Below are 12,427 nucleotides of genomic sequence, written 5' to 3'. Positions count from 1 at the left end.
GTTCTAACCTAGTAGCAGGGTGATGTGTGGCCTATTAACACCTTCCTACCCATCTCCGTGTTGTAATATTGTGTAATGCGCATGTATTAAAATATGTTTTAATACTTATGTGTACCCTATGTAAATGAGCACGGGCTCTAGCTCCATGGTGTAACGCCTGCCTGGATCCACAGACTCAGACGGGCTGTAATGGACAGGCTAGAGGGAAGCCACTCACCAAGCAGGACTCCCAGAACCCTGAAACCCTTTAACCCCTATACAGGGATTTGGAATTACACAGGGCCCTGGAGATCACTACCTGTGGAAGGCTGTAGTCTGAGAGAGTAGTCGTCAGGCAGGGTCAAACCAGGAATTGCGGAACAGGGACAGAATCGGCAGACAAGGATGTAATCAGAAACAAGCATAGGTCAAAACCGGATCAGGCAGCGATGTACAAAAACAGCAGGCAGGAGGGTAGTCAGGAAACAAGTGGTAATCAGCACACGAAATCGCAGAACAGGACGAAAAAGGAGCCAGAATTTTCAGAACTATCTCTGGCAGAGGTCAGCAGACAGGAGGGGCATTAAAAAGGGTGTGGTGTCTTCCCATAGGCTAGGCTGTAGCTGAATCATGGTACTTCAGCTGGGAGACACCCGCCACCTACAGTCAGTCAGTGGCACTGCAGATTCCCAGGAAATCCAGACCAGTGGATGAGCGGAGCCTGCGCCCACCGGCGCCGCTGGCATCGACTCCTCTGCCACCACCAGCACTATCCACGGCAGGAACACGGCGTCGTCTGGCGATCGGAGTAGATGTCGATGGAGCGGACCCCGGTGGTGATGTAACACATGGGCATCGCATCGCCCTTTGGGCGTTTGCATGTTTTCCGTGGTATCAAGCCCCTGTGGGCGTGATACCATGGATTTACATGAGCGACATCCCGTCACTCCTTGAGATCCCGCACGTGCGCACTTACCATTCCCGTAGCCTTGTTATCCGGGTGCTTGCTTCTCGTCTTCAGATGCGCACTGAGCATGCTCAGAAGACTCCTGAGGTTCCGGACTGTAAAAGTCCGGATCCGTGCGGTTCAAAGATGCCCGGGTGCCGGACCCGGATACGAGATTCCGGGTGCATGATCCGGATCTGGCACCGGGGAAAATAATTGAAAACAAATAAAAACAGATATAAAACAGCGTTTCATACTTACCGAGACTCGGTGTCATGGCGGCACACTGCTTCCGGGTCGCACATTCACTTCCTGTACTGTGCATCGTATACACACAACTTTCTGTGTTTTCCCCACCCACCGGCCGTCCTCTCGTCTGTGATTTGTTTGCAGGCAGACGCACCCCCAGCCTTTGACAATATCTGCCTGCCGTACAGTCATCGTGGCTAAGTCATTATCTGCACAGCCAGCGGTCATGCTCTATGGCTGCTGGCTGTGTTATGTAGCAGAGCTGAAGTGGCGTGGGACCTCTTGTGGATTACACCCGACCTGCAGGGTGTTGGTGGTTAATAAAGAGGTGAAGGAGGGTGTGTGTTTGTAATTTATTCCAAATAAAGGATTTTTCTCTGTGTCTGTGTTTATTTACTTTCATTTACAGGTGTGATGCAGGTATCTCATAGATGCCTGTGCTATCATTAACCTAGGGATTAGTAGCAGCTGTGCGCTACTATTAACCCCTTATTACCCTGATTGGCACCGCTCCATGCCAACGGGAAGAGCCAGTAAAGCACTGCGATTGTCACATCTAATAGAGGAGGCAATAACGGGTGGCTGCGGGCTGAGAATACAAGCCCCCAGCTGGCTTCATCTTGGCTGGGTATCAAAATTAGGGGGACCGCACGTCGTGGTTTTTTTTTTTTTTAATTATTTATTTTAATAATAATAAAAAAAAGCTGCATTACCAGCACAGCCATGCACACTTCTGACAGCAATGTGCATGTGTTTCTGAAACGCATGCACTTTCACCATGCTGACCTGTAGACACTTGCACTGCTTTCCTTGCCCACCAGCTGTCCTGCCGCCTGTGATTGGTTGCAGTCAGCTGACACACTGCCACTCAGGGTGGGAGCACTTCTAACTGCAACCAATTACACGTGCCGGTGGGTGGGCAAAACAATGAATATTGAATTGTCGGCCCCGGAAGGGAAAAGTGTGACTCGGAAGGAGTTTGCTGCCATGACACAGCCTCGGGTGAGTACACTGCGCGTACTCTTACTCCCCTATCCCCTCCACAAATGTTTTTAATCTCTTGATTCTGGTCCCCATAGACTTATATAGGCACCGGAATCCGGAGCGGATCCGGACTTTTTTTTCAATCCGGGAGTGATCCGCCGGTCCCGGATTTTGGTGGGTTCCATCACCTCTATCCATGAGGGTTCCTATATGTTGAAGTTCTGCCTTTTGCATTTAATCTGTGTTCTTTTGTTTTGCTGTATATCTGTCTTCTTTACTATGCTTGTCTAGAGCTCCTTCTAGTGACCAAACTTTATCAGCACCAGTCTTGTTTTTTATCCTTCTTTTCCCTCTCCTTTGCGGTGTATTCTGGGTAGAAAGCCTCCATTTTCTCATGACTCACATCCTGAGGACATTCTCCATCTTATCCCCCCTTGTGATCACCCATTAAGGTCTCATAGGACAACCAAACAACTGAAAGCTCCTGGGTTGGTGAGCGATACCAAGGAGATGGAGTAAAACAATGGTCAATAATATCACAAAGGATCATAAATAATGACCAGCCCAGGATGCCACTAATATTTTTACTCAAAAAAACATGCACAGGGGGGTTTGGCCTGACCATGGAGGGATGAGGACGTGTGTCTGATCAGCTCCAGCATCTGTGCAGTGAATCACCACTCCAGAGTACCACCACAGAGCCCATTCTGGGCGAATGGGTAATAGAAAAAAGAAAGAAGACCCCCAGCCCACCTCAGCCCAGCCAAAAGCACCAGTTCCAAGCATCAGGCGCTACATGGTGAGGACAGCTCCAGCAGGAGATACACTTAAGATGGCCGACGTGTCCATAAACACCAGGAGCAGCCGTGCTATGTGCAGAGAGGCAGCAGCAGCATTTGAGGCAGAGCCTGCAGTGAAAGTGAAAGAAACAGACGTCCGTGGAGCAGTGAGTGCTGATTGCCCCAGTGAGAGGGGGATGACATCCTCATCTGAGATAAAAGAGCAAGATAATGCTGGGTCTGCAGGAGCCGGTGTCCAGGCAGGCCACACAGTGCAGTGCCATGCAGACGCTGAGGTGAGGGGGATGGGAGGCACAGACAGTGTTGTGACAGCCAGAGAGCCCAGTAAAGATAAAGAGAAGAGTGTGCAGCCTCACATAACCAAGGCTCTATTCTCCAGCTGCCCGGGCTCAGATAATCACAGCAGGGGCAGTCTGAGCGTTAGTGCTCCACAGACCAACAGTCAGGAGGGATCACAAAACCACCAGGATATCAGCCAGCTATGGCGGGCCATTGGGGAATTAAGTGCACATATTAAAAATATCCCCACAAAGGAAGACATGGAGCAGTATGTATCCAGACTGGAGAGCTCTTATAAAGCAGAGCTCTCTGGGCTCAGAGATGAAGTGCTGCAGATGGGAGAAAGGGTCACCGCAGTGGAATCTTCTGTACAGTCATTATCGTCCAGGGCGACAGACCAAGAGGCTGGAATTGCATCCCATACTATGCAGCTTCAATACCTGGCGGATATGCTGGATGATATAGAAAACAGAAATAGGCGCAACAACATAAGGGTGCGCGGCCTCTCCGAGTCAATTGAACCCGCAGCTTTGGATGAGACTTTATGCCATATTTTCAATAAAATTTTGCAAGTTCCTGTGGACTCTCCCTTGGAGCTGGATCGGGTACACAGAGCACTGGGCCCTAAAGCGCAGGATCCAGATTATCCCAGAGATGTTATCTGCAAAGTGCACAAATACCGACTTAAAGATAATATCATGGCTCATGCCCGCCAATCTGAGAACCTACTTTATCAAGGTCGAAAGATCCAGATTTTACCGGACCTGTCCAGATGGACTCTGCAGAAGAGAAAGGCTCTGAGACCCCTGCTGGAGCTATTGCGTCAGCGAAATATTCCATATACATGGGGGTTTCCCTTTCGCCTGAGAGTCCGGAGGGCAGGAAGGATGCATGTTCTTAGCCACCCTGGCGGAATTCCAGCATTTACAGCGGCTCTCCAAATACCTTCAGTAACAATCCAGGACTGGCCATTCTTACCCCCGGGAATCCCGGGAGGTGAGCCACCTGCAGCCGCCCTCCGGAGGAATCGGAGAGGGGCACCTGTGGATCTCGGCTGAGATTGCCAGGGGGCCGTTCAGAGAGGATATGTCGAATCACTCTTGTAACAGGGGGTGTGTGCCCCGTCGCAGCAGTTAGATGGGTTTAAAAGTCGGCATTGTAACCTATATTTCCATTTACAGTTACTTGAGAAGTGTGGGTCCCGACCTACGGAGACGATCCGACGTTCATTATTTGATGAGTTTGGTATTATCTCATATTGGGTTATAGGATGGGAAATGTTATGGTTTACTTTCTGGTATATTATAGCTAGTAACATACAAGTTTAAGAAAGGTGGTGCAGATCCGTGCAGGTGGGAGCGTATCTCCCTGGAAAGTCCACTTCCCCATAGGGGGTGCTATACCGTGCTGGCCAAGGTATAGCTGTATACAGTTTTCCCCAGCAGCGTGGACAGAGGTCCTTAGGAGTTATCTTTTGAATTGTTTTCTTGGTTATTGTCTTCTCTCTAATTCTTTTTTTCTTCCTTTTCTGACCTATTTCTATACTCTTTTTTTTTTTTTTTTTCTATTGTCTACCCCTTATCTGATATTCATCTTCCCGTTCCCCGTGTTCCTTCCTTGTCCTTTAAGCAGCTAGGAGTGTAACTATGGCAGAGTTGAAATTTGGGTCCTTAAATACGAAGGGGTTTAATACTCCACAAAAACGGTCAAAAATATTAAACGAAATGCACAATCAGAGGGTCCATATCCTGTTACTTCAGGAAACACACTTCAAAGTGGGTCATGTCCCAAACCTGAGAGATCGCAATTACGTGACATGGTTTCACAGTGCCAACACTGAATCTCGTTCCAGGGGTGTATTGCTGGCTATACATAGGAGCGTGCCACACTCTATTATAGACACAAAACTAGACGCAGAGGGCAGATATGTGCTTATCAAACTCCGGATATCTAATACAGTGTATACAGTTGCAGGATGGTACGCCCCCAATGTGGGTCAGGCACAGGCGTGTAGGGACTTTCTGCAAGTGGTTTCTGGGTTCGCAGAGGGAATAGTGATACTAGGAGGAGATTTTAATTTGTCTTTGAATCCCTCAGTGGATACTTCATCTGGAAGGAGCGCCGTGCCTTTGAAGCGCCTGACATCTCTGAAGCGGGATATTCATCAAATGCAATTGATCGACATATGGCGTGGTATACATCCTACGGGTAGGGACTATACCTTTTATTCCAGCCCCCATGACTCATATAGTCGTATAGACTTGTTTCTAGTTAGCCACTGTGTGTTAGCTTGGCGACCGAACCCCACGATCGGTAACATTGTGTGGTCCGATCATGCCCCGATCTTTTTGGTTTTTTCACCCCCGGATAGCTTGAGACGGGAGTGGACATGGAGGCTCAATGACAATTTGCTTAAGGATTCAATTTGCATGAATGATATTAAAAATTCTATTGGGGCCTTCCTGTCTACTCACGAATTGGATTCCACTTCATTGCCTCTACAATGGGAGGCTTTCAAGTGTGTGATCAGAGGGGTGCTGATAAAGCACGGGGCACGTATCAAGAAACTGAAAGTCATTCAAACACAGGAGCTGTTAGATCGGATACACAGGCTAGAGACAATGCATAAACGTAACCAAACGACGGAGACGTTGGCAGAGCTCACGAGATGTAGGGAGGAGCTTAGGACCCTTTTAAATGAAAAATACCTTCGGTATCGCAATCATTATAAATGTTTCCTCTACCAGCATTCAGATAAGTGTGGCAGGCCCCTATCCCGTCTCCTGCACCCGCGAAATAATACAACGTTCATTCCTTGTCTGAAGCGGAGAGGAGGGGGGGAAGTGAGTAACCCAACAGAAATCTTGGAAGAGCTGAGGGTGTTCTATTCTGATTTATATAATATCCAAGGGAAATTCTCCGATTTGGAGTCACAGACTCGGACTAAACGAATGGAGGAGTACATGATGGACACTGCCTTACCGATTTTGGAAAATGATGATGTTCAACAACTAGAGGTTCGGTTTACAGAGGAGGAGGTGGGTACGGTCATTAAGAATACCCCGGCTGGAAAGAGTCCAGGCCCTGACGGCTTCTCTCCAGCATTTTATAAAATTTTTCAAGAGTTGCTTACTCCATTCCTCACAAAAGTCTTTAATGCAATCTCTGAGACAACCCCATTTGCAGCTCAGTCATTAGAGGCCCATATTACGGTCCTTCCGAAACCCGGCAAGGACCCTACTATGGTGTCTAATTATAGACCAATATCATTACTAAACATTGATATAAAGCTATTTTCTAAGGTACTGGCTAATAGGCTGGCCCCCCTCCTCCCCTCTATAATCGATGCAGATCAGGTGGGGTTCATACAGGGTAGGGAAGCACGAGACAATGTTAATAAAACTTTGTTGCTCATAGCGCACGCTAGATCAAAGTCCCAGCCGCTCGGCCTGCTATCCATAGATGCAGAAAAAGCATTCGACCGTGTGCATTGGGATTTCCTGAGGGCAGCTTTAAAACAAATAGGAATAGGTCCATGTTTCTTAAATAAAATTTTGTCCTTATACACATGCCCATCAGCCCGCATTAAAGCAAATGGCTCACTATCAAAACCTATTAACATTCAAAATGGAACAAGGCAGGGATGCCCTCTTTCCCCGCTATTGTATGTTATAACAATGGAACATCTTGCTAATGCGATTAGAGGAAATCCCAGTGTACACGGTCTGCGCATAGGAGGACGAACATATAAGGCGGCATTGTATGCTGATGATTTATTACTATATGTTTCCCAACCACACATCACATTTCCCTCTCTGTTGGTGGAATTTGAAAGGTTCGGGGACCTAAGCAATTTTAGGGTCAATCACTCCAAATCGGAAGCTCTAAATGTCACTTTACAATCTCAGGAGGTGTCAATGGCCAAAAGTAACTTTCCATTTAAATGGCAGCCTAAAGCAATAAAATATTTGGGAATAAATGTCCCTGCTGATTTGGAATCCCTTTATTCCATGAATTATCAGACGCTTTTGTCACGAACGGTCAAAGATCTATTAACTTATCATAAAAAACCCATTTCCTGGTTTGGACGTATAAATACGTTTAAGATGGACATACTCCCTCGATTTCTGTACATTTTTCAGGCGGTCCCGATACTCCCTCCAGCGAGCTTTTTTCGAACCCTCAGGTCCGCACTGATTCAATTTGTCTGGGGACACTCCAGAGCTAGAGTAAAATATCAAACGCTTACTCGTTCCACTTCTACGGGGGGTGCTGGACTTCCAGACCTCCATGGATATCATCGGGCGGCCCTGCTGGTTCGATTATTTGACTGGCATTTCAATGCAAATTCTAAAAAATGGATCACATTGGAACAGGAGAGCTCATCAGTCCCCTTAAAATATTTACCATGGATAGAGTCCCGGGAGGGGGTGGGATTAACTTCTGCAGATTTTTTGATTCGTGCTACATTGAAGGTATGGGATCAAATAAAACAGAAAGGCGGGTTGGTGGGGTGTCCTTTCCTCCTTGCACCAATTTTGTCCAATCCAGAATTCCCTCCGGGAATCGGCCGTTCCAATTTTCTGAGATGGAGCGTGCGGCGGGAGGACAGGTTATACCACGCCATGGCTGGGTCCAATTTGATGTCTTTTGCAGACATGCAGAATATGGATCCCCCCCAGACCCTATCGTGGATTGAGTATAGGCAATTACTCTCATTTGTTAGTGCTCGATCAAAGGGAGGACGACATTTGGCAATTGCTTCAGCTTTACCCTTTGAGAAATTGTTCATGCAGGAATCGTTGCCCCCCCATCTGATATCAATTATTTATAAGTTGTTGGGGCGGGCTGTTCCCTCTGCGGACTCAGATCCTAATTTTATGACCAACTGGGAGGAGGAGATGGGGACGACCTTCACAGACGAGCAAAAACAGAAAGCATATATATTTACTCACAAAATGTCTACTGCTGGACACGCAAAAGAGAAAAACTATAAGATTTTGACAAGGTGGTATCAATACCCGGTGAGGCTCCACAGGATTTTTCCATCGGTTTCTGAGATGTGTTGGCGCTGTGAAACTGAACGTGGTACAATGTTACATGTGTGGTGGGACTGTTCTAAAATCAAACCGTTTTGGGAGGCAGTTTTTCAGACATACACGAAAATAACTGGAGAGGTGGTGCCACAGTCCCCTCAAATAGCATTATTATCCATGCTTCCTGGGTCCTTCAAAGCCCAAAAGGGGGGCCTATTACGGTTTTGTCTAATGGCAGCAAGGGCAGTGATACCCAGACATTGGCGATCAATAGAGGTTCCGTCCTTGGGGGAGTGGCAGCAGGAATTTGCATATATCCATCATATGGAGGATCTGTCAGCAGAAGCGGAGGGCAATACGGAAAGGTTCCTGAAAATATGGACGCCATGGATATTATATAAGGATACTAATGATTATCGAACCCTTTTTGACACCCGTCACTCCTAGCTCTCCTTCCCTTCCCCTTGGCCCTTCTTGTGCACCCTTCTAATACTACCCTTCTTTTCTTCAGTTCTTACTCTTTCTTATCTCGTTCTTACTTTTTTCTTTTGATCAAAAAATTCAAGTTTGTAAGTGCATATAACCTCAGTGGGGTATTAGAATTTTTTCAATGTAAAGGTGTGGACACAGAAGAGATTCCCCACATGATGTGAAAAACTGTTTTACAATAACTGACATATAAGTATTCCTTCTGTTTCAAATGTAAGAATATATAGTAGTTTTAGCTACAATAAGTTGTTAGTTAATATAGGGCATAATTGTGGCAATAATATGAGGAATACAGGATGAAAATCAATCTAAGTCTGTAACAAGATGTATACGTCATGTTGATGATACTGATGATCTTTTTCTCTTTCTGTTCTTTGTCTTTTTGTTGTGAATTATTCAATAAAGAAAGATTAAACCAAAAAAACAAACATGCACAACAAAAAATAGGTCTTTTTCCTCTTTTTTTTTTGGAGGGGAGAAAAGACAGTGGTCCTTCCACCATAAAAAAAAAACACAAAATAAAAACACACAATACTCAAGTCCAAAATTTTTCAGAATGACAATGGTCAGCATACAATATACAAATTGGGTAAATGAATAATGGAATGGTCTCAACAACTCCAAGAAGAGCCTGGGTGCAGAGTGTTTCCACCAGGAAACGGTCCATAGCTACCATCGAAAATTCCCTCGGAAAATAACAGCAGTATTATTTTGAGTTAGCTGGGTTGGTGGACCTTTTTCCATAGATAAGAGTGTGTCCCCTGAAGAGTCAATATGACGAAACGTGTCGGGACATTTGAAGGGTCATGTTAGGGATCCAGTCTAGCATAGTAGCTGTGGAACATCTTTGTTAGAACAGGAGTGTTTGGGTGGCAGGAGAGCTGTTAGTTTCCCAGGAATTTTCAGGGCCAGTCTACATAGGGAGCATTTTGGATCCATACTTTGCAGACCTTATATCCTAGAGGTTTGAATAGAGAATATAAGCTCAATAAATTAATATAAACTTCCTTCTGTCTACTTTCTCTAGACCTCACAGCCACATTAAATTGTAAAAATAGGTAAGGATTTGATCATTTACTACCTTAAAGAGGTTATTATGTGCGGATATATGCTATTTAGTATGTCTGTAATGGTACTTTTTTCTTTTGATCAAAAAATTCAAGTTTGGAAGTGCATATAACCTCAGTGGGGTATTAGAATTTTTTCAATGTAAAGGTGTGGACACAGAAGAGATTCCCCACATGATGTGAAAAACTGTTTTACAATAACTGACATATAAGTATTCCTTCTGTTTCAAATGTAAGAATATATAGTAGTTTTAGCTACAATAAGTTGTTAGTTAATATAGGGCATAATTGTGGCAATAATATGAGGAATACAGGATGAAAATCAATCTAAGTCTGTAACAAGATGTATACGTCATGTTGATGATACTGATGATCTTTTTCTCTTTCTGTTCTTTGTCTTTTTGTTGTGAATTATTCAATAAAGAAAGATTAAACAAAAAAAACAAACATGCACAACAAAAAATAGGTCTTTTTCCTCTTTTTTTTTGGAGGGGAGAAAAGACAGTGGTCCTTCCACCATAAAAAAAACACAAAATAAAAACACACAATACTCAAGTCCAAAATTTTTCAGAATGACAATGGTCAGCATACAATATACAAATTGGGTAAATGAATAATGGAATGGTCTCAACAACTCCAAGAAGAGCCTGGGTGCAGAGTGTTTCCACCAGGAAAGGGTCCATAGCTACCATCGAAAATTCCCTCGGAAAATAACAGCAGTATTATTTTGAGTTAGCTGGGTTGGTGGACCTTTTTCCATAGATAAGAGTGTGTCCCCTGAAGAGTCAATATGACGAAACGTGTCGGGACATTTGAAGGGTCATGTTAGGGATCCAGTCTAGCATAGTAGCTGTGGAACATCTTTGTTAGAACAGGAGTGTTTGGGTGGCAGGAGAGCTGTTAGTTTCCCAGGAATTTTCAGGGCCAGTCTACATAGGGAGCATTTTGGATCCATACTTTGCAGACCTTATATCCTAGAGGTTTGAATAGAGAATATAAGCTCAATAAATTAATATAAACTTCCTTCTGTCTACTTTCTCTAGACCTCACAGCCACATTAAATTGTAAAAATAGGTAAGGATTTGATCATTTACTACCTTAAAGAGGTTATTATGTGCGGATATATGCTATTTAGTATGTCTGTAATGGTATATAATCAGACTAACATATCATGGTGAAATATGATAGATATTATTTTAGAACTTTGGTTGATCTATTTGTTCTGGCTATTTTTTCACTTGACACCAACACTCCTCCTTTAAAAGTTATTTTTTAGTTTATATATTATTACTATCTGTAATAGTAACTGTTTCTCTGTCTCTCTCCCAGTCTCTCTCTGTCTGTCTTTCTGTCTCTTTCCCTGTCTGCTTCTGTCTGTGTCTGTCTGTGCCTCTCTGTCTGTCTGTGTGTCTCTTTCCCTGTCTGCTTCTGTCTGTCTCTGTTTGTCTCTTTCCCTGTCTGCTTCTGTCTCTCTCTGTCTGTTTGTCTCTTGGCCTGTCAGTCTTTGTCTGTCTGTATCTTTCTCTGTCTGCTTCTGTCTGTCTGTCTGTCTGTCTTTCCCTGTCTGTCTCTGTATCTCTTTGTCTGTCTCTCTATCTGTCTGTCTCTCTCTGTCTGTCTCTGTCTATTTGTCTGTCTGTCTGTCTATCTGTGTGTCTGTCTCTGTCTGTCTGTATGTCTGTCTGTGTCTTTCTCTGTCTGTGTCTATCTCTGTCAGTGGGTCTGTCTGTCTCTGTCAGTGTCTAATTGTTTGTCTCTGTAGCAGTCTCTCTGTCTGTCTCTCTGTTTGTCTCTCTCTATCACTTTGTGTGTCAGTCTCTGTGTGTCTGTGTCTCTTTCCCTGTCTATTTCTCTACCTGTCTGTTTCTCTATCTCTCTGTCTCTCTCTTTCTCTCTCTCTATCTGTCTGTCTATTTCCCTGTCTGTCTCTTTCCCTGTCTGCTTCTCTGTCTCTTTCCCTTTCTGTCTCTTTCCCTGTTTGTCTCTTTCCCTGTCTGCTTCTTTCCGTGTCTTCCTCTGTCTCTTTCCTTTTCTGCCTCTGTCTCTTTCCCTGTCTGTCTTTTTTCCCCTGTCTATCCTTGTCTGTCTCTTTCCCTGTCTGTCTTTTTTCCCTGTCTGTCTTTGTCTGTCTCTTTCTCTGTCTATCCCTGTCTGTCTCTGTCTTTTTCCCTGTCTGCCTCTGTCTGTCTCTTTGCCTGTCTGTCTTTGTCTGTCTTTTTCCCCGTGTGTCTTTCTGTCTGTCTCTTTCTGTCTGTCTGGCTATTTTTTCCTATGTGTCTCTGTTTATCTCTGTCTATTTCCCTGTGTGCCTTTTTCTCTTTCTGTGCCTGTCTGTCTGTCTCTGCTGTCTCTCAGTCTGTCTCTGTCGCTGGGTTAAATTTTCCTGTCAAAACATAGTCTATGACGTTCCCTGAGTCACATGGGGCGTCTGTGCAAACTTTTGTGATTGTAAATGCGACGGTACGGATTCCTTTAGTGGACATATACACACATACACTCAGCTTTATATATTAGATTTATTGGAAATGTATCTTTAGTGGAAGGTGTATCAGCGATTAGATGCAATATGATTAAAAACTACTATATATAATTTGAATC

The 12,427-nt window shown here is 44.5% G+C and overlaps 1 protein-coding gene across 1 annotated transcript in view; it reads left to right on the top strand.

Moving 5' to 3' along the window:
- Nucleotides 1–12,427, top strand: part of LOC142246682 (uncharacterized) — a 451,192-nt gene that overhangs the window by 59,232 nt on the left and 379,533 nt on the right. Inside the window, 2 exon segments of the mRNA XM_075319747.1 lie at nt 3,338–4,233; nt 6,148–6,275. Of these exon segments, the coding sequence (XP_075175862.1) occupies nt 3,338–4,233; nt 6,148–6,275 (1,024 nt within the window).

Source organism: Anomaloglossus baeobatrachus, chromosome 7 (genome assembly GCF_048569485.1).
Source record: "Anomaloglossus baeobatrachus isolate aAnoBae1 chromosome 7, aAnoBae1.hap1, whole genome shotgun sequence".
In the NCBI taxonomy this organism is placed as follows: Eukaryota; Metazoa; Chordata; class Amphibia; order Anura; family Aromobatidae; genus Anomaloglossus; species Anomaloglossus baeobatrachus.
Note: the sequence above shows the minus strand (reverse complement) of the source record. Positions and strands in the feature narration are given on the sequence as shown.